The sequence below is a fragment of the Lactuca serriola genome, chromosome 3 (genome assembly GCF_051521515.1).
Source record: "Lactuca serriola cultivar US96UC23 chromosome 3, Lser_US96UC23_V15, whole genome shotgun sequence".
Taxonomy (NCBI): Eukaryota; Viridiplantae; Streptophyta; class Magnoliopsida; order Asterales; family Asteraceae; genus Lactuca; species Lactuca serriola.
In genome coordinates, this window is record NC_136410.1 from 94,777,704 (window position 1) to 94,798,179 (window position 20,476).

Here is a 20,476-nt window from a genome sequence, read left to right on the forward strand (position 1 = left end):
CGAGTCAGGGGCTGACTCGGCGAGTAGAGTCGCGAGTGGAAGGACTCTGGACTTATGAACTCGGCGAGTCAGTAGGGTGACTCGACGAGTAGGGTTGACCTGGAAGGTTGACTTTGACCAGGACGTTGACTTTGATCAGAGTTGACTTGGTTGACCTTTGAAGGTCAGTTAGACTAAGTGATGTGTTGATATTGGTAGCTCAAGGAGCTAGCGGAGCAGCAGTTCGGAGTCAGTGGTCAGGTAGCGGTCAAAGGGATTAGCAACAGCAGTTCTGCAGTATCAGGTGAGTTTCCCTTTTGTATGAATGGGTCTACGGCCACAATGCCGGCCCATGTAGTTATGAGTAGAAGACCCGGGGGTTAGCCCTAGGCACAGTATGCTAGTATGATAGTCGGACGAGGTCCAATGATAGAGGGCGGGTGCCCAAGGAGCGGTTTATGTGATAGTTTATACTTGTTTTCTTTGTGATACTTGTATGTGCCTGGTAGGGAGGTGAGTGTGGGCGAGGTCCCGTATCTCACCAATAGCAGAGTGTGGATGGTGTTCCACATCTCAGTAGCAGCAGATCAGGGGCGAGGCCCGAGTCAGGAAAGGAGTGAGGGTGGGCTGGGCCCGTATCTCACTATCAGCATGAAGTATGGACGAGGTTCCATGACTCATCAATAGCAGGACACGGGCGGGGCCCAGAGATAGGCGAGGCCTTAGAGCAAGAGTTGTTAGTATATGTTTAGTTTATGTAATGTTATATGATATGTTTATGTGATATTATATGTTAGTGGGCGGGGCCCTGTGACAGGCGAGGCCTAAGTGAAACAGATCTGTACCCGAGCGGGGCTCGAAGCCAGGCGGGGCCTGGAGCGGCGGGGCCGTTGTAGCGGGCGAGGCCCGAAGTAGAGGGCGAGGCCCAGGATAGCGGGCGTGACCCAGTATGTGAAGTATATGGTTTTGCATGGTATGTGGTAAGGTGGGGAACTCACTAAGCTTCGTGCTTACAGATTTTCAGTTTTGTTTTCAGGTACTTCCGGTAGCGGAGGGAGGAGCTCGGGGTGATCGCATGGCACACACCATAGATTAGTCAGCCTGGGAATGTTTACTCTGATAATAAACATGTGTTTTGAAAACTTACACTCAGATTATGTTTTGGAATGATGTCTTTGGTTAAAGTAATGTTTTATTAAAAAGAAATTTTTGGTCTTGAATTTTGGGATGTTACATTAGGGACTTGCTATTTCGGACTTGGAACAGCTAAACATCAACATCTGAAGGGTAAACTAGAGTTTACGGCCCAAGCATATGCTTAGACCGTAAACTCCCCTAAACCATGCCAAAGAACCCTTTAAACCCCAAAAAAGCCTTACACCCTTACTAGAACTTGTTAGGAATGAGTCAAGGACCTTGAAATCAGAGAATTGAAGGTGTACAAGAGTTTACTACCGTAAACCATGGGGTTTACGGCCGTAAACTCCCAAGGAGTGGTCTTTGGCCCGTAAACTCCAAGGGAGTACTCTTTTGGAACCTTGAACACCCCTATAACCTTGTGTATTGCCTTAGAATCACTTCTAGAACCACATGAGGATTGAAAACACTCAAATACACTCCTCCCATGAGTTTACGGCCGTAAACTCATGGGGGATGTGGTCTCCCAACCGTAAACTCACTTAAGGTGAGTTTTAAAAGAGTAAACTCCATGGTGAGGTCTTATACTCTTTCCTTGCAACCCTTTAGCCTTTTAACACTCAACCATAAGACTTCTAATCACATTAGGATGTCTATATGTGTATAATTAGAGTCTAAATCACTAATTACTTATAAACATATGTCTTCATATGTTACTAGGGTCATAAAGTGTGTACAAGTCTTTACTTGACACCAAACGCTCATCCGACACTTCCACCCGATCTACTCATTGCAGGTGAGTTCATACCCCTTAATGAACCTTTTTAAATGATTTTACATGTTTTAGGGGGGGATACAAGTATAACTCTACAATTTTTATTATCAAATCTTATGTGATTCACAAATTATCATCAAAAAGGGATTTTTCGACACATTTAGCTGTTTACCAATAAAACTATTTTAGTTGTTTATCAAATGCATTTTTAAGATTATATTGTTGTTAAACTATTTTCAAAACTGTGTTTAAATCATTTTTCTTTTTAAAATATATCTACACTAATATATTTATATAAGTAAGACTTGAAGGACTTAGGACCGATAGCTCGCCTTATTTCCTGTTCTTGTTTGATGTGGTCTTAGGGTATCTGTTATCCGTCCGACTGTCGTTGATTTCTTAGTTATATATCATATGTATTTGTGTTAGATATGAAAGTCTTCATCTCATACGATACCTTTGTTATTCAAAGGCAGGAAATCATACACTCTAGTTAACTATAATGGGTATAGTTAAGACTACTGCTCTTCAATACACGTATAAGAGAACACTCTATGAACTATATAAAAGACTACTATACTATAATACAAGAGAACACACGAATCCATAGCATAAAACACTATCCCTCTATAAGACACCCTACCGCGCTTACACCATGTGACCAGGGCTTTCCGGAAGGAAGGCAACACTACATGTATAGACCTATACGGGGCGGACACTATTACATCCCGACTGCTAGCTACAGTCCGAGCCGACTAGGCCCAGGGGTGGTACTACATCACTACACTACGCATGACCGGGAAGGTCATCGGGTTCTCTATTATCATCCAGTCTGGTTACATGAGGGGTTACACCTTTATCCAAATTAATACACTAAGACTTAAGTCTAAACTAACATCCCGAAGTAAGTAATTATCTGTTACTAATGGAAGTTTGCACCACTACTACTGTCAACAGGCGTAACTTTTCTTCATCTATGATACTCATATGAGATTTATTATCGTACTTTTACAACCAAAGGTTTTTCAATGATAATAATTTCACACAACTCAATGGATTTAACTTACAATGTACTTTTCTGGAAAATATAGGATTTTCTAGGGATTTCTACTACTCAAGAATACAAATTTCAGTTTTTATACTATAAGTTTGTAAACACTTTTATATAACAACGCCACTAAATTCTTATGAACTCACCAGCTTTATGTTGATACTCGTTTTCAAAATAACTTGTATCCTCAGGTCAAAGATAGACAGGTACAGGTGCAGCTTTTGGAGAAGATGGAGCACATACAAGACCCATCTTTTATTTTGTTATACTTTTGGTGTCTATTAAACCTTACAGAACACGTTTGTAATTAAAATTACTATATAAATGCAATGTTTTTTGTCGCTTGTTTTTACTATTATGCAATTGTTATGATAGTGTACATGACGTCCTCCACCCCAGAACGTATTATGCCGTTATCGGTTTTGGGGTGTGACACACAGGAGGGGAGGAGGAAGATTTGAAGAGAGATGATGGCCTGTTCCACCATTAACCAAAGAAGGGAAAATGTTTTCACCTTGACTTGAATGTGGAAGACCATCTCCAGAATAATGAGGAAAAACATTTCCAGAAGAACGAGGAAGACCGTCATTGTCTTTACTTGACATCTAAAATTTGGGAGAAGAGAGAATTCAATTTAGTTGATTTAATCTTTAATTTTTAACCCATAAATTTAAAATAAGGCTAGGATCCATATTTTTTATTCGACCTTTGAAGATGGATGCCATAATCAAATTCGACCCACTTTTAGGTAGGTAAAGTAATCTCACCAATTTGAATCACATGAAACTTCTAGATCTTTTGAGATTCATTGAATCTTATCAATGGCAAGTTTAATCTCGATTATTCTCTTACTAATTGTGACTGGTATGTCGAGGATCACAATTAAGATGTGAATAACCATGCAAACCCGCTCAAACACCCTCGATTGATTTATGATCTCCCATTGATGTGTCGGTTACCCACACATGCTCCGTCAATAATCATAAACATGAGTTGTTTCATTATTTCACATTTATAGTCCAAATTAGTGTGTCAGTGAACCACACACACTCCATTAACAGCTCATAAAGAAACGATGTGCATTTTCATGGATTAGCATACAATTTCATATTTTTCCTAAAGTAACTAGAGTGAGATTTTTGAAGTGGATTCTAGTAGTTTATAGCATCATACTTTTAAGAGGCTATTTCCTATCAACCCGTTCTACTAACGACCCTCCACCACGCAAGGGAGTGGTGGGTGAGAATAGACACTCATTCAACGATCATTTTTATCACAACTAGAAATTTTTGTGCCTTGTAACTACAACACTTATGCCAATTATGAATCAAAGACATGAAAGCATGTATGATGCTTACTATATGACAACAAAAATTCAATCAAACACTTCATACAAGCATTGCAAATAGTCAACAAGCAATTGGAAACCTTAGAAAATCCTTGTTTAAGTCCATTATGGATTAGGATTTCCTTATTGGGCCCAATGGTCCAATAAGCTTCCAATTGGACTATCTTGGGCTTAGAACTCTTAAATGGGCTCTAATTGGACCCACTTCCATTTGTTTCAATATTTTGGGCCATATTGGGCCTAGAATGAAATAAATTAATTTAATGAACCATATTGGGCCATAATTAACTTAATTTAGCCTTCATGGGTCTTAAAAATCACATTTATAATTATTTGGACCAAAAATCACTCAACATAACCATGAAAATTGGGCTTTAGCATACAAGGCCCAATCCTCATCTTTTCTCCCCAAATCTCGGCCCAAGCCCAACCAAAGAAGGAGAGTTGACTTTCCTATGCCACCTCATATTTGTCCATAGGATTCCCATGCACCATCTCATGTTTTCATGCAAATCAATTCAAGAATCTCTCTTCTCTCCTCTCTCTTCTTGCTCTCGGCCGAAACCAAACACACACACACACATAATTCATTCAAAATTCTCTCAAAGAAACTCCCTCTCCATTCTCTCCAAATTTTCGAGATCTAAGGGGTGTTCAAGGGATTTCTTCCATAAAAATCATCATTCAAGTAAGTTGGTGCTTAAATCTATGATCTAACTCACTTCTTTTCATCAAAAATCATCTCTTAATCCATTCAAGTTCATGATCTTGCATCTTAGAACCCACTAAGTCGAGATCCATCCAAGGAACTTGCTAGGGCCGAAAATAGCACCAAACTTCTCCAAATCTTCTTCAAAACTGATCCACAACTCAAGGTGAGTTTCAACCCCCTTCTTTTTGGTTTTTATGAGTTTTATGGGGGAGAATACAAGTAAATGTGTAGATCAATATGTAAATGTATGCTATGTGTGATTAGATGCATGTATGTGTATGATATCTTGTGTTTGTGATGAATATGTTATTCAACAAGTGTGTAAAACCGAGATCTAAAACATAGGGAAGGAAATGAACATAACTTAAACTATTTTACCCTAATCAAGTCAAGAAAAATAACTCATATGGTTAGGATGAACATGCTTGAACATAAAACCCATTTTTGGGCTTAAATTGTTAAAAATACAAAACTAAGGGCCCAAACTGACAAGTTATAGTTTCTGGAGGGTCAAAAGAGTCCAAACAGTTTCTATAATAATTTTTCTGAAACAAAACATTTTTGAAGGACTAAAAATGTAAATTTTACACTTAATGGGCTAAACTTGGGCTTTTCGGCCCAATAAGCCTCAATATGCGAGATTTTCAAGTTTGAGGGACTGAAAAGGAAGTTTTCTGTAAAACAGGGGATTTGAAGTGTATTAAAACTATTTCAATGGTCAAAAATGCTTTTCTAATTCAAAAAGGACCAAAAATGTAAAAATTTTCTATTTTGGGCCAAAACTGTAAAATTTGCGAAATTGAGGGTTTTAACCGAGAAAACATTATTCTGAAAGGACTAAAGTTGTTTACAAAACAAAATTTGGTTAAAAATGTCTTTTCAACAAGTTATGATACCAAAGTGTCAAGAAAAATGGTTCAAGGACTAAAATGGAAATTCTTTTATATAAAGGACTAAAAGTGCTAACTTTATAAAAGAAGGGTTGTGAAAAGGTAAAAACCTTACTTTTAAACAAATAAATCCCTTAAGACAAAATACGAGATCCATGACTACCGGCGAAACGTAATAACAAATACACTTTCAACAACCAATATCGTTACCAAACGAATTGATTCGGTCTCGAATCATTAACAAAACAAAAATCAAATAACCGTAGTACTTCAATAAACACGCGACAACTACGAGGAGTCAATATTCAATCTTTGGGCTTGAAAGTTTCAAATCGTGCTTGTTGGGCCTTGCTAGCCCAATAACATGATCTTTGGGCCCGAAGGGGACTCGCTTACATGTTAATGGGCCTTCTATGACCTAATTCCATGTAAAAGGACTTTCAATAGCTCTATTGTGTTGTTGGGCCCCAAGGGCCCATTAGTACTGCTAGCAAAGTCGAGAAGTCAAATGCGAGTCGGGCCATGTGCCTTTCGCATTCCCGATAGCCTTGAATGACTTATGGAAATAAAGGAGGCTTCTTACCCTCCTTTCTCCTCGGTTGTGGGGCTATAAGAAACCGAGTAAGCAGATTCGTGACGTTAAACAAAAGAAGTCAGGGTGGTTGGATTATGTGAGTAGTATGGACGACGCCTCAAGGATCGTTCATAATTTGTAGTTATAAACTAGTCATTTTCAATAATGCATGATTGTAACAACTCACAACCCTTAATTAATCCAAGGTCACATGGGTAATCAAAAACAATCGTCGTATCGGTATAATAATAAACAAGTCATGTAATTTACGCACTGGGAAAACATCGGGTTTTCTCGAGGAGTTCAACATTTTAACCTACGTGATGTATACAAAGTTCAACAATTATTCATGTTTTCAAAATCGACAAGCATACTTACGGATCTTCACACTTTTTATAAACAATACTCTTTTCAGAAAATATCGGATTTTCTGGGTTTTCAAACTTCACAAAAATCATTTTCCATAACATTACTTATGAACTCACCAACATTTCATATGTTGACCGTTTTCAAAATAATTTGTATTCTCAGGTAACAGGTAAACAGAAGAATATGTATCAAGTTATATCATGGTGTTTTGCTTAGATTAATGATCAAACGGTTTATGTTATGGAATTGTAATGTTTAAAACAATGTACTGAATGTAAACAATACCAGTTGTAATATTTCAATGCATGGTGATGAATGATGTTATGATTCATGTATAATCATTGTGATGGTATTCAATTAAGTCACAAGAGCCCTCGGACGTTTCCGCCGTCTGGTTCAGGGGTGTGACAATTTTATATGTCGTTTTCTTATACCCCCTTAAAGAATGGCTACATGAATGAGGCCTACTATTGATTAAATGACTTGTCTCGTACATATAATATATTAAACTTTTAATCATATGTATAAGGAATATTTTAAATCCTTTCAAATACAAGGTTTGAATATTAATTATCTAAATTATCTTATAACTAATTAATCAATTTAAGCATATAATGAATTTATAATTATCTTTTAATTACATTACAATTAAGTTAATTATCAAATTCATAAGGATAATTCAATTTAATTTAACCAATTAAAAATTATCAAATAAGAATATCTCCTAATATTTAGGGGTTCATTAATTATCACGCAAGGCTTTCAAAATTCATAATCAAGCAGAATTAATACCAGATAATTACCATAAATCAGATTAGGAAGATAATTACCTAAAATATGGAAAACTCCATTCTCACGTCGTGACAGATACATCGTCATGTCGTGAGAACAGTGTTTTGCGAAAAACAAGTTTAGTTTGATTCAACTCATTTGCAATCAATGTTTGACAAGACTAAGCTCTGATACCACTGTAGGATTTTATATAAAAATAAAATGCTACAATGCGGAAAACAATTAACAATTAATATGGCACATGCATCCTATAAAAGATCTATGTCATAACACTTTAAAGGCAACATACAATGAACACAAAAACTGGCATAAAGCCTAATATAATTGAAATCATGGGATTAGAGTTACATACATTTGATTTTTTATAGAAAACAAATCGCTTCAATCCTCTTGTAGTGTAGGTCTTGGAAAGCTTAACACCAAATGGATGATGCCTCTAATGGCTCACACCCAAACACTAGAACTAGAAGACAAGAGGAGAGAGGATAGAGGATAGAGGATATTTTCGGCCAGATTATCCTTAAGGGGGTTATATGAACGAAAATCATAACTCTTGGGTTCCTATTTATAGTGTGGATGAGACAAGGAAAACCATAGATTTGAATAATAAAATATTCAGATTTATTCTATCAAATATGGTATCCTTATCAGCTTTTGGGATATTCCAGAAACCTCAGATTACTCCTAAATTTCGTTCACCACTATATGGGTTCTAGAATTTTCTTTCATTTCTTGGTTAAGAACAATTACTATTCAACCCTTGGACATTTAACTAATTCCAATTAATCTTGAATTAGTTCCAGATTAATTCTGATTAATAATTAATCAATTCTAATTGATTTCTTATTAAACCTTATAAATTAACAAATCAATTGTCTATTTCCAATTAATATATTAATCATAATATATTAACAAATCATTTATAATTATAAGCTATTAATCATATAATAAACTAATAAATGTATATCCTTTGTCTCTCTAAATGTCATTCTAACTAAGTTCTAGTTATGAGGGCAACCCAAAAAGGGACTTTGCTTCTAACTACAAGAGTATACCAATTTAGTAGGGGTGAGCAAACCCAAACCAAAAAACTGAGAAACCGACTAAAACTGACAAAACCGAAACCGAAGCAAAACCGATGGTTTGGGTTTGATATTTTTAGAAACCGAAAATCGGGTTCGGGTTCGGTTTCTAACCAGAAACCGACCCATCCAACCCAAGAAACCGACCCATACTTAAAACCGACAAACCGACCCAAGAAACCGACCCATCCAACCCGAGAAAACCTCCCATACTTTATTGTGTTTTAGTTGTAATAGACTATTTCGGGCTTTAGTTGTAACTTGTAATGGACTATTTGTTGTAAGAATCATGTTTTTTGAATTACTTAACTTCAATTTGTTATTTTTTGAAGTATCTAACTTGTTACTTCATTTATGGAAAATGGGTTAAAACCTTAAACCCATGGGTTTAAACCCAGAACCCGTGAGTGTATGGGTTGAACCCAAGAAACCGAAAAACCGCCCAAACCGACCTCAGAACCCAAGAAACCGAACCGACCAGAAACCAATCCTATTGGGTTCTAAAAACCAGAAACTGACCATTTATGGGTTGGTTTGGGTTTGGGTCCAAAACCGACCCAAACCGACCCATGCACAGCCCTACAATTTAGTTTTTGGCTTAGACACCTTAATCCAACAAACACAAGGTAGGTCCTTCGATTTTTTAAGGTAGGTCCTTCAATTTTTTTCAAGTATGTCCTACTATTTTGGGTATATAATTTCTAATAAATGTTACCCATCTTCATATCTACAAAACTTGCCCCTTCATTTGGTCCTTATGAGGAATTTCTTGCAAAGATTGTCCTTATGTTAAAAATCTTGCAAGAATAGTCCTTATGATAGCCTTCGCTAGATTTATATGTTTAATAGCTGATATATGCTTCTCATATAACGGAATTTTGGTCATTTCCTTCACACCCTCCTCCAACATTAGCATGTATTCGTTAAACTTGAGAAATTCATCCATCTAAAAACACAAAACAACATTTCCACCTCCTACCACCACCATAGTTTAACTCCTATGGCTACTATATTGAGAATACAAAGAAAAATAACGTAAATCGAATAATATGTCTTCATCAAAACTAAACCAAATCCTATAAAATTTATATCATATATTCATCTTCAAACAACATTGCAAAATAGCAAGACAAAGAGATGTGATGTGTGCTTTTATGTGTATATTTTAATTGCTCAAGTTTTAAATTGATAAAACCAATTTCATCGCAACTGAACTATTAAACACACTAGGCTGTGAACCTAATCGTGCAATAGTATAGTTATGGTAAGACCAGGTGTCGAACACTAAGGGGACGGTGGTGAATTAATTTGGAGTTTTTGATTATAGGCTACACATAAAAGCAGTAAATAGGGGTTTTATGGAATTTAATCTCAAATAAACAACTAAACAACAAATATCGATAAACTGACTGAAGACAAATCTCTTTAGGTACTTTGGTTTAGACAAATTACATCTAAAAATTATAGACAATTGCTCACACAAAAGTTATTTATTCTTCATTCATCGATTCCTAATATGACTAGTTTCTTGGTCTAGACAACTAATCCTTTAACTTTCAAGACTTGTAGTAGTAGTGATCAAGTGCACTAGTTATCCTAAAATTCAGTATTCAGTTCGTATTATGAGAAACTTGAACTACTAGCATCAAGATCATGAAGCTAATTACATATGAGTGGTCATCACATGCATACTTACACATTTAAATCACAAACTTACTGTTTAACCTTAGGTTTTTATTAAACACTAGTCATAAAAATTAATAACTCATTAACTCCTATGATTCAAGCACATCAAACTAGATTGTTCATCTACCCTAACAATGCTCATCAATAAACAGGTAAGAATGTAACATCAACACATAAGGATCTTTATCAAGAAATCATAATAAACTGAATAAGAACAAATAAACCTCAAAGCAATTAAACCATAAATTCAAGAATTCACCTAATCATGAACGCTAAACAAAGGGTTAATACCTAAATCAGAAAGTAAACACATAGTGGAATCACAGTGGAATGCTAATCACGATCATAACAACAAACCACATGATCTCTAGTATGAATCCACTCTCTAATCCCTCAGATCTTCACTCCTGTCAGCTTAACAGCCTTACGGCCGCCTTATAGATGCTCAAACAGCAGAAGGAAGGTTACTTATCGACCAAGGATCAATGAAAATCGAAGTATCCTCTTATGTTGGCCGAAAATCGCTATTTATAAGTTTTGGAATCGACTTACATATGTTAGGCGTAAGTTGGTCTACGCGGGGCGTACTAGAGATACATGCACGATTTGATCTGAGGACACCAGCCAAGTACGTTAGGCGTACACCCCACTAAACCGCAGCAAGCGCTGCGGGCGGAGCAGCAAGCACTCATAGTGCAGGCTGTCACCCACGGGCACCGGGGAGACTAGAAGAGTCCGTCGACTCTTTTTCTTTTTAGAAGGTTTCAATAAGTGTCTGTAGACGCAAAGTAGGGTGTTTTAATGCATTTCTTTGGCTTTGTTTAGTAGAGATCTACTCCGATGCTTACTGGAGTCCTATTTATGCTAACTATCTTAGTTAACGCTACCGCGCGTCCGCCTGCGGTGCGGTAAGGCACCCCACTATACACTACGAGAAGGGTATTGGCCTTTCCCGAAACAAAGGCACTTGTTGGCATGAAAACTTCCGCTCGTACATACTTTTCTTTCCGTTTCAACTTCAACCGCTATCTATAACATCTAAAAAGCTGCTAAAGCCCTACTCGCCTCAATTACATCGAGCCTAGCTTTACGGGTCAAAACCAACCCCATTAGGGGCTATGGAAAGAGACGCTTCCTTGCTTCAGGGACTCTCGAGAACGAATTGGGACTGAGACTTCCCTACCACTACCCTTTCTCAAGCTGGAAATGGGGAACTTGTTTTTGGAACTGCCTTTGATCAGCCACTTTGGTCCTTTTAGCAATCCAGGTCCAATTTCCGCCTTTTTCGCTTCGTTTCCACTCTAGCAACAATTATGCCTGTAAAATATAAATTAAAGAATTATAAGTACCTCTTAGTTCTAAATAGCATAAAAACATAGTATAAAATAATAAGAAAACGCCATATATATATATATATATATATATATATATATATATATATATAATAGACGTTATCAAGATGTAATGAAGAGAAGTATGAGAATGGGGAAAAGAAACAGCAATACCACCGGTGGTGGTGCCCAAAAAAAGGCTAGGCTGCAGTGGTTGGATGACATTAAAAATTCTAGGGGTTTTGAATCAAAACTCAAACCTTTAAAGGATTTGAATCAAAATTCATTTGACATGTTGAATTGGAAATCATTCTACATATTTGCTTCTCGATTCGATCAAGGATGGGTGTAGTGTTTTTAGGGTTCGATTAGGGATGAAATTTGTGTTGATAAGACGATAATCTGATGGGGAAATACAAAAAGTCCATCCATTGACCAACATTCAGATCCATACAACATACTCAGACCTTTTGTCACATGAGACCCTTTTAGCTTCTAAAGTCCATAATATCGTCTCCTTTCGAACACTATCATATGCTTTTTCCAAGTTGATAAACACCAAGTGGAGGTCCTTGTTGTTTTTATATGCTTCTCCATAAGACATCTAAGGCTATGTTTGGTATACTAGCTGAAACGCTAGTTGTTAGCTGAAAAACTAGTTGTTAAATAAAAAGTTAGTGGATAGTTGAAAAGCTAGCAGATAGTTGAATGATGTTTGGTAAAATTAGTTGAAAAGTTAGCTAAAAAATATAAAATGACATAAAAGCACATTTAAAAGAATGTGTAACTATAATTAATTAAAGGGTATATTTTAAATTTTTTTAAAGAGCTCCTAAAAATCTAGTCTAAGTAGTTTTTTAAAAAGCTAGCTTATAAGCTATTTTTTGGCTTTCCAAACATACAACTTAAAAAAGCTCGAAAAATAAGTTAGCTTATCAGTTAGTTGTGGCGTGCCAAACACAGACTAAATAGACGGATCACCTCAATCGTTAATCGCCCATTATTATCATTAGACTAAATGTTAGGCCCAAGTTTTAGTGCATAAGACTGTGATTGGCAGGGTTTAAAGTCCAACTAATTTCTAAATGGTGAGACACCTAATTCCCCTCTAATAGGACATTAGAGGTTAAATTCAATAAGGAAAGCTCACACTTAGGCTAAGACCACTAGCCCTTCGAAATGGTTGTCACTCCACATTATTTATCTTTTTTGGCATTATATTAAATAAAAAACATATTAAACATAAATAAATATTTTACAAATAAAAAAAGAACATTAACTTATATAAAAATAATAATTTTAAATTTCAACATACATTTTACTAATAAAAAAATAACGTTAATACTTGGAAATTTAAATCTAAATTAAAATTTGAAAATACATAAAAATTAAATCATACATTACTAATAAAAAACAATGAAATTAAACTATCAAATAGAAAATACTAATCGTCGTCATCGTTGTCCTCGGCGTCATTAGCCTCGTTCTCATCGTCCGACTCCGCGTCCTCATCCTCCTCCTCGTCATTGTCATTGTGTTGTTCGAATTGCTTTTGTCATATGTGCTCAGTCAAATCATGATGTAGATTGTAATATGTTTCACTGTTTTGAATTTCCAAAAGCCCTATGAAGTATGTTGGGCTGCCGACTTGTATTACTGCATGTGGATTGAGTATATCGTTCGGATTATACATACAAATAGCACTACCCTCTTCTTTTATTGTCTGTTATGTAAAATAACACAATATTTCATCACCTTCATCAATTTTTCCCTATCCTATGTTCGTGCTGAATGTTTGATTATGTGTTACTTTTGTTTGAGGACTCCAAATGTCTGTTCCACATCCTTCCTTGCATATTCATGTGCAAACTTGAACAATTTTCGTTTTTCATCGGCCGGATATGAGTGTGACTTGACAAATGTAGTGTACTTTGGATATATCTCGTACACCAAGGTAATACCCATAGTTATATTCATGTCTATTCACAACATATGGCATGTTTGGTGCTTTACCCTGCAAACTGTCATTAAATAGTGGAGATTCTCCGAACCCCGCCATACCAAAAAATGCATGCCAAAACCATAGGTCATGTGAAAGAATTGTTTCTAATATAACAGTCGGCACGCCATGACCACCTCACGTGAATTGACCTCACCATGCATTGGGACAATTTTCCCATGCCCAATGTGTACATTCAAGGCTACCAAGCATTCCTGGAAAACTATGTTTAGCTTGATGAACGTCATACAACTGTTCGACATCACTTCTAGTCAGATTTCCCAAGTATATGACATCATAAAGCACTATAACATACTCACAAAAAAGATACGCACATTCTCAACCCGTCCTCTCATGCGTTTGCAACTATGTCGTAGGTCAATTGTCTAAGAATTGTTATGCATTTTTGAATTGTAGTAAAACCACGTTTACTTCTAGCATTCCATCTCAATTGAAAAAACTCATAATTGTTTTCTAAATTTCTAGCTATGCATAAGAATAAATTTATACTAATACGAAAAAGATCTATGAATTTTGATAGGTTGTATAAACTATAAGGGGCAAGGTAATCACGTACCAAAAGTTCGTTTTACGCAATACGATCCCGATTAATCGATGCTCTACACTTCTTTTTGAAATTTGAACTTTCGCCTCTCTGACGCACCATGTTGTGTGTCGCAGACAACGTGTGCAAAACTAATTCATCATCAGAATCATCATCATCGGATGAAAAAGAAGAAATTGAACCCAAAAAAAATTATTCATATTGTTGAAAGAGTGCTTGAAAGTGTCAAAAGGCATGTTCAGTCCCTATTTTCAAAAATTTACTCAGACCGTCCCTCGTTTGGTTTAAAGTTGCATGCTTCATCCTTCGTTAGTCTAAATTTGCACGCTTCATCGCTTACGAGACATAAAATGACTATTATGTCCTTTTTTGTATTTCTTTTCCAATTAATTTAAGGTTGTTATTGTTATTATGAATTCAAAAATAAAAGAAAAAAAATAAGGCCCTACGTTCATAACCCAACGTCCCCACCCCACCCACCCAGTTGGTTCCTTTTCACCCATCTTCCTCTCCTTTCTCTTAACTGTTGAAGAACCACCCAACACCACTTCCGGACAACCACCACCGGAGCACACCCCTTCAAGTTAAAATCCTGTCACCGGACAGGACCACTTCCGAAAAATCTTCACCCTCTCTTCATGTGCAGAAATCCAAGCTTCGACCCCCACCAACCCTAAAGAAACTACCAGAATCTCTGATGATCCCTTCTCTTCCTGTTGTCACCGTTCTTTGAGGTTTGAGTGAGGAAGATGGTCGATCGAAAACCGAACCGACGGAGATGACGATGTGTAATAGGATTTTCTCCCCCTCCCCTATCTCAGATCAATATGACCAATACCTCAGATTTAGGATTTCAGGTGGAGATAGAGGCGGTTAAACTTTTCTCTGCAAACTATTTCCCCCCACAGGTTTTCTCGATTTGCTTTGATTTGTGTTTATTGATCTAGGGTTTTTCATTTGGGTTTTAATGGAAAAAAGGTTGGTCCGGAGTGGTGGGTGATGGTTAGGATGGTGATGGAAGTTCTAGCCCTGGTGGAGGTGTTGGAGTGATCGGAAACAATGGAGGTGTTGGGGGTGGCCGGAAACAATGGATGTGTTCACCTGGTGGTTTTTTTTAGAGAAAAATGTAATCTTAGAAAGAGGGAAAGTAGGGAAAATGTAAAAATAAGCAAGATAGCTCTCATCTACATGCTGGTGATGGCCAACGGAGGTTAAAGGGGATGTCGGTGATGGTGTCTGAAAATTAAGCTACACTAGTGATAGAAAAAAAAAAAAAAAAAAAAAAAAAAAAAAAAAAAAAAGACAAAGTTGGGAAAGGGAAGGGGTGAATGAAGGGATGAAGCGTTGGAGCATGGATATTTATAGTTTTTCTTCTTTTCTTTTTAATTTAAATATAATAAATAAATAAAAGAAAATTAAAAAATAAATAAATAAGGGCAAAATGGTATTTTTATGTTTGAGGGATGAAACGTGTAAGTATTAAAATAACGAGGGAAAGCCCGAGTTAATTTTTAAAAATATGGATTAAACGTGCATTTTGACACCAGAAAGAACTATTCGTATACTAGTTGTGAAACTCGTATATTATACAGGTTAATTAAAACATAATGTTAAATAGAAGTGATTAAATAAGAAGTTTATTTGAATTTAAAATATGAAAGAAATGAAAATTATGAAAAAAAAAACATACAAAAAATAAATTAATTAAAATTATGTGTTTAATTGTTAGACCCGTGTACTAAACTAGTTATTATAATAAAATGTTAAATACAAAGGTTTAAAGTGTAAATTTATTTGAAATTGAAATTTCAAATTTCAAATTTCAAATTAATAGTTATTATAGTAGGTGTAGTTTATGAAAACTAAATTAATGATATAGTGGAAATGAATAATAAAGTAATTGACAAGTGAAAAATAAATATATTTCAAAATTATGATAAAATAACATGTGGCAAATTAAATAAGAGAATGACAAGTGGCAATAACATTTTCATTTATTATGGTATATATATATATATATATATATATATATATATATATATATATATATATATATATATATATATATATATATATATGAAGATTAAGTTTAAATGTGAAAAAGTTTCTTTTTTAATTCTAACCAACATTCAAAAAAAGAAACGGTCAAAACCATTGACCAATCAAATCCTCCGTCTTCGCCCGTAGCTGGAACCACGTCACAAGACAGGTACGCCCCTCGGTGTTCACGCGTGGGTTAGGTAGTCAAGTAGGACCTCATGCATCCTTTAGTCCCCCTTACCAGTTAGCCTTAAGGATTGGAACACACTCTATATCATCCTAAGTGTGTTCACACCTACAATAGAACACGCTCACACTTAAGGATTGAAACATGCACACTCTATATTATCCTAGGTTAGTGTGTTCACACCTACAGTAGAACACACAAGTGCAGTTCATCAAAACTTGTAATTAAAAGACTTACACAAAAGCCCCAAAGAAAACTATGAAATCATCATATGTATAGTGACGATCATATAAAATAAATAATTTAAGATGAAATTTGTTCAACAATAATATCCTATTATAATATATAAGCTTATTTAACTTATTTATAGATTCTTAAAAGCCCAATATTTATAACAAGTTCAATGATTATCTTAATAAGATAAACAAAACAATCATATATGTTAAAGTGGTATCAACTTTCTTTGCCAACATTATATTCAACATTAGTTGATCACATTGATTCAAGGTAAGATAGATAGAAACATAACTATGAACACAACTTCATGTTAATACCTATAAACTTCATATATTTTTAAAATAGGAATTTAAAAAAAAAAAAAAAAAAAAAAAAAAAAAAACCCACCTAATTCAATGCCTACTTGAATTCCTATTCCATGACAAGTAGGATGGATCCCCAAGAGGCCTGCATCACCAATAACCAACCACAACAACAAAACAATAAGGCATTTGCTTTCACATATAAAAGACAATAAAACAATAAGGCATTTGCTTTCACATATAAAAGGACATAAGAAAAGAAAAAGACAAGAATACCCTTCTCATCCTTATTATAAAAAAATTGCAATTTTTTGAAGGATAGAGACAAGAAACTCCCTTCTTTCTTGTCTGGACAAGAATGCATTCTCATATTTATCATCAAAATATTCAAAAAATTTAATTTTTTGTCACCCAAAAAGTTGGAAGAGGATCTCTATGTATATGTGGAAAAGGACAAGAATCCCCTTCTCATCTTCATCATCAAAAATAGTCAAAAGTTGCAAACTTTTGTGTCACTTAAAAAGTTGTACCAACAAATCCCTCTCGTCTATGGAAAAAGACGAGAATGCCCTTTTCATCCTTATTATCAAAAACAGACAAAAAAACTGCAATTTTCTGTCCCAACCAAAAAAGTGAATTGGGACAACAAATTTTTGTCTCACTAAAAAAGATAGGATAGATAAGAACTCCCTTTTGAGGTCTGTGCAAAAAGACGAGAATGCCCTTCTCATCCTCATTATCAAAAATAAACAAAAATTGCAATTTTCTATTTCAACCAAAAATGTGGGATGGACAACAAAATTTTCTCTCACTAAAAAGGTAGGATAGATAAGACCTCCCTTTATGGTCTGTACAAAAAGACAAGAATGCCCTTCTCATGAAAAAAAACGTTGTCCAGTCCAATCCAGTCCAGTGTAACAAACAAACAAACGTGTAAGCTAACTCACCGGGGCTTAAAAACATAGAGAAGGATGAAGTTTAGTGCCATGAACAAGCAAATCCCACCAACTGTAAGATAAGCAATTCCAAGAAAATCATTTTTTCCACCAATCCAACTTGTTGTTGATAAAACAAGCTTCTTTTGTCCCCCAAAACTATACGTATTATAATTGTTCTCCAAAACAACAGTTATTGTCTCATGAGCTTCAAGATCCATACTTATTTTCCCATAAAGCTTTCTAAAAGTAGGCAATGCTGCAGTCCTCATCCATACTATAAGATCCTCTTGCTCACTCAACTATCATCATCATATAATAATAACTTATCCAAATACTATATTTTTACTAAATAAATCAAAATCAAGAAAGTTAAAACACTTAAACTTACAGGTATGCTTTGGTTGAGCTTTCCACCACCAATTAAACCTCCAGACTGAAAATTCTTGGGATACACATTTGACCCGAATTTGACCTTGGTGTCACTTTTCCATGCAATGCCCTTCTTGTTTATTTTCAAAACTTTGTCTTGCATTAGTAAATTGTAGGTGTCATTGAATAAACTCCATGCAATTAATCCACATGGAACAATTGGTTTCCCACTACTCGATTTAGCTTCAGGCTCACATCCTTTTGTTGAAAAATCATCTTCTCCACTACGTAGTTGTTTGTCACTTCTACTTTTCACATATCTGAAAAGAAATAATCGAGGGCAATTTCGTAAATAGTTAACTTAACTACTTAACACTCCTGAGTTTCTGTATTGAGTCATTAAGATACTAACTTACCTACGATGGTTTTGGTAGAAGTTGTCAAGCTGATAATACACAAAGATAGGGGCTTCCATTTTCTTTGGTACCTGTAGATACATGTGGATAAAGTGAATATTCTTCTGATGAGGGGTATTTATGTCTTTTGATCAAAAGTGAGTTATGTGGAATACTATGAGAAGAGTGGACTAACAGTGACATTCTTGATGCATGTTTTGTTAGTGAGGGGGTTTTGAATATATGAAGTCACATTGCCTCGATAAATTTCAGGGACACAATCTTGATCATAGCGATACACAATTTCCACCACCTGCATAACAATAAGAAGGTTTGATATAGCATAAGAAGTAAGAACACTACTGATAAGCACATAAAAGTTTGATTCTTACACGTTCTGATGCAAACAGAGAGACAAGTCCGATGGGGATGAACAGCATGGCGATTGCTAGAAACGATGTGATCACCCATCCTGGGGTTAGGATTGGTTTCCAGGCGGGAAGTTCTTGCTGTGTAAACCTAGAATCTGGAACGATCGATTATCGTTAGTTAAAAAATCAATCGAGGTATATTGCGTAAATGGTGTGATTGAACTTATATATACGTATTCACCACTTCGTTCTCTTCTCGATCATATAAATTCGTGTTTATTCTCGCTACGATTTTGAGATAAACCCTAAAACGGTTTAATTTTACTAACAGCAGAATGTAACCAGGAGTAAATACCCCCAAAAAAAACTGAAAACCCCTAGGAGATGAGGAATTCTTCAGAGATCGAAGAAATCATGTCGAAAACTGTGTATGCATTATAAGATCACGACCTCCAATTAAAACGAAAAACCCACAAACCCTTAGGCAATAACTGGCGCAGTAAGCCAGTAACCACTTCAATTCCAGAACACAAATAAACCCCAAATCAGTAGAGGGGAAACAACAATTACAACACTTGGAAAACAAAATTATACAAAGCACTGGAAACGATACGAATGCTGTAATGAAGTTTTGAAAAAAAAAAATTCTTAGGGGTTTTGCATAACGAATTGCAATGCATGTGAAAATCAAAGTGAAGTTGCGAAGTATGATGTATAGTTGAGAGAAAGAAGTACATACATTCGGGTTTTTTGGAATTCTTTTTGGATTTCGAGGCTCCATTGGTGACCTCTTGATTCATGCCTGCGTTTGTAAATTTGGGGATGAATGATGAATCGGTTGGCAACATAATAGTAAAGCCATAAAGGGAAGTGTTGTAGGCAAGGAGTTGCACGATTGTGACACGTGTCTTGTGTGATTTGTATTTTTATTTTTTTATGAGATGAGATAAGATATAACGTAACTTTTGTTTATAAAATATACGGCAATCTTTTAAAAACAGGTTTGAACCGGCCGATCAAACCGGTTGTACTGAGAATCGGAGAAGTGAAGGGTTCAGCTATCACTGATTTTATGTCTATTTTTGAATCGGATTGAACCGGTCGGTTTTTATAAAAATCTGGTTGAACTGGTTAAATTGAATAAAAACATATGAAATCGAAACATTTTGCATAATAAATTTTGGTAGTTTTTTCATATTTATTAAAAAAATTTGAATAAAAGCATATGATAAATATTATGAAGTTTTTTGATATATTTATATTCATCTAGGACTTTATTTGCTTTTTAATGCACATGAATTGATGTAAAACTATGGTTATGAGTTATTTTAATGTACTTAGAATGAT

General features: G+C 35.4%; 1 protein-coding gene across 1 annotated transcript; it reads right to left on the reverse strand.

Moving 5' to 3' along the window:
• Positions 1 to 16,397: 16,397 nt before the first annotated feature.
• Positions 16,398 to 19,980, reverse strand: LOC145092886 (ALA-interacting subunit 5-like). Its single transcript, XM_079030877.1, has 8 exons — positions 19,869 to 19,980; positions 19,151 to 19,284; positions 18,955 to 19,071; positions 18,780 to 18,850; positions 18,383 to 18,683; positions 18,004 to 18,293; positions 17,142 to 17,201; positions 16,398 to 16,625 (listed from the first exon to the last, which is right to left on the reverse strand). Exons 1-7 carry the CDS (start codon positions 19,975 to 19,977, stop codon positions 17,147 to 17,149), a joined length of 1,077 nt encoding a protein of 358 aa, XP_078887003.1. The 5' UTR covers positions 19,978 to 19,980; the 3' UTR covers positions 16,398 to 16,625; positions 17,142 to 17,146.
• Positions 19,981 to 20,476: the final 496 nt, after the last annotated feature.

Excerpts from the sequence above, each read along its gene's own strand:
- LOC145092886 (XM_079030877.1), bottom strand. The coding sequence starts at position 19,977 with ATGTTGCCAACCGATTCATCATTCATCCCCAAATTTACAAACGCAGGC. Across the intron at positions 18,684-18,779 it reads TTCTACCAAAACCATCGTAG|ATATGTGAAAAGTAGAAGTG; the intron begins GTAAGTTAGTAT and ends ATTTCTTTTCAG. Across the intron at positions 18,294-18,382 it reads AGCTCAACCAAAGCATACCT|TTGAGTGAGCAAGAGGATCT; the intron begins GTAAGTTTAAGT and ends TGATGATGATAG.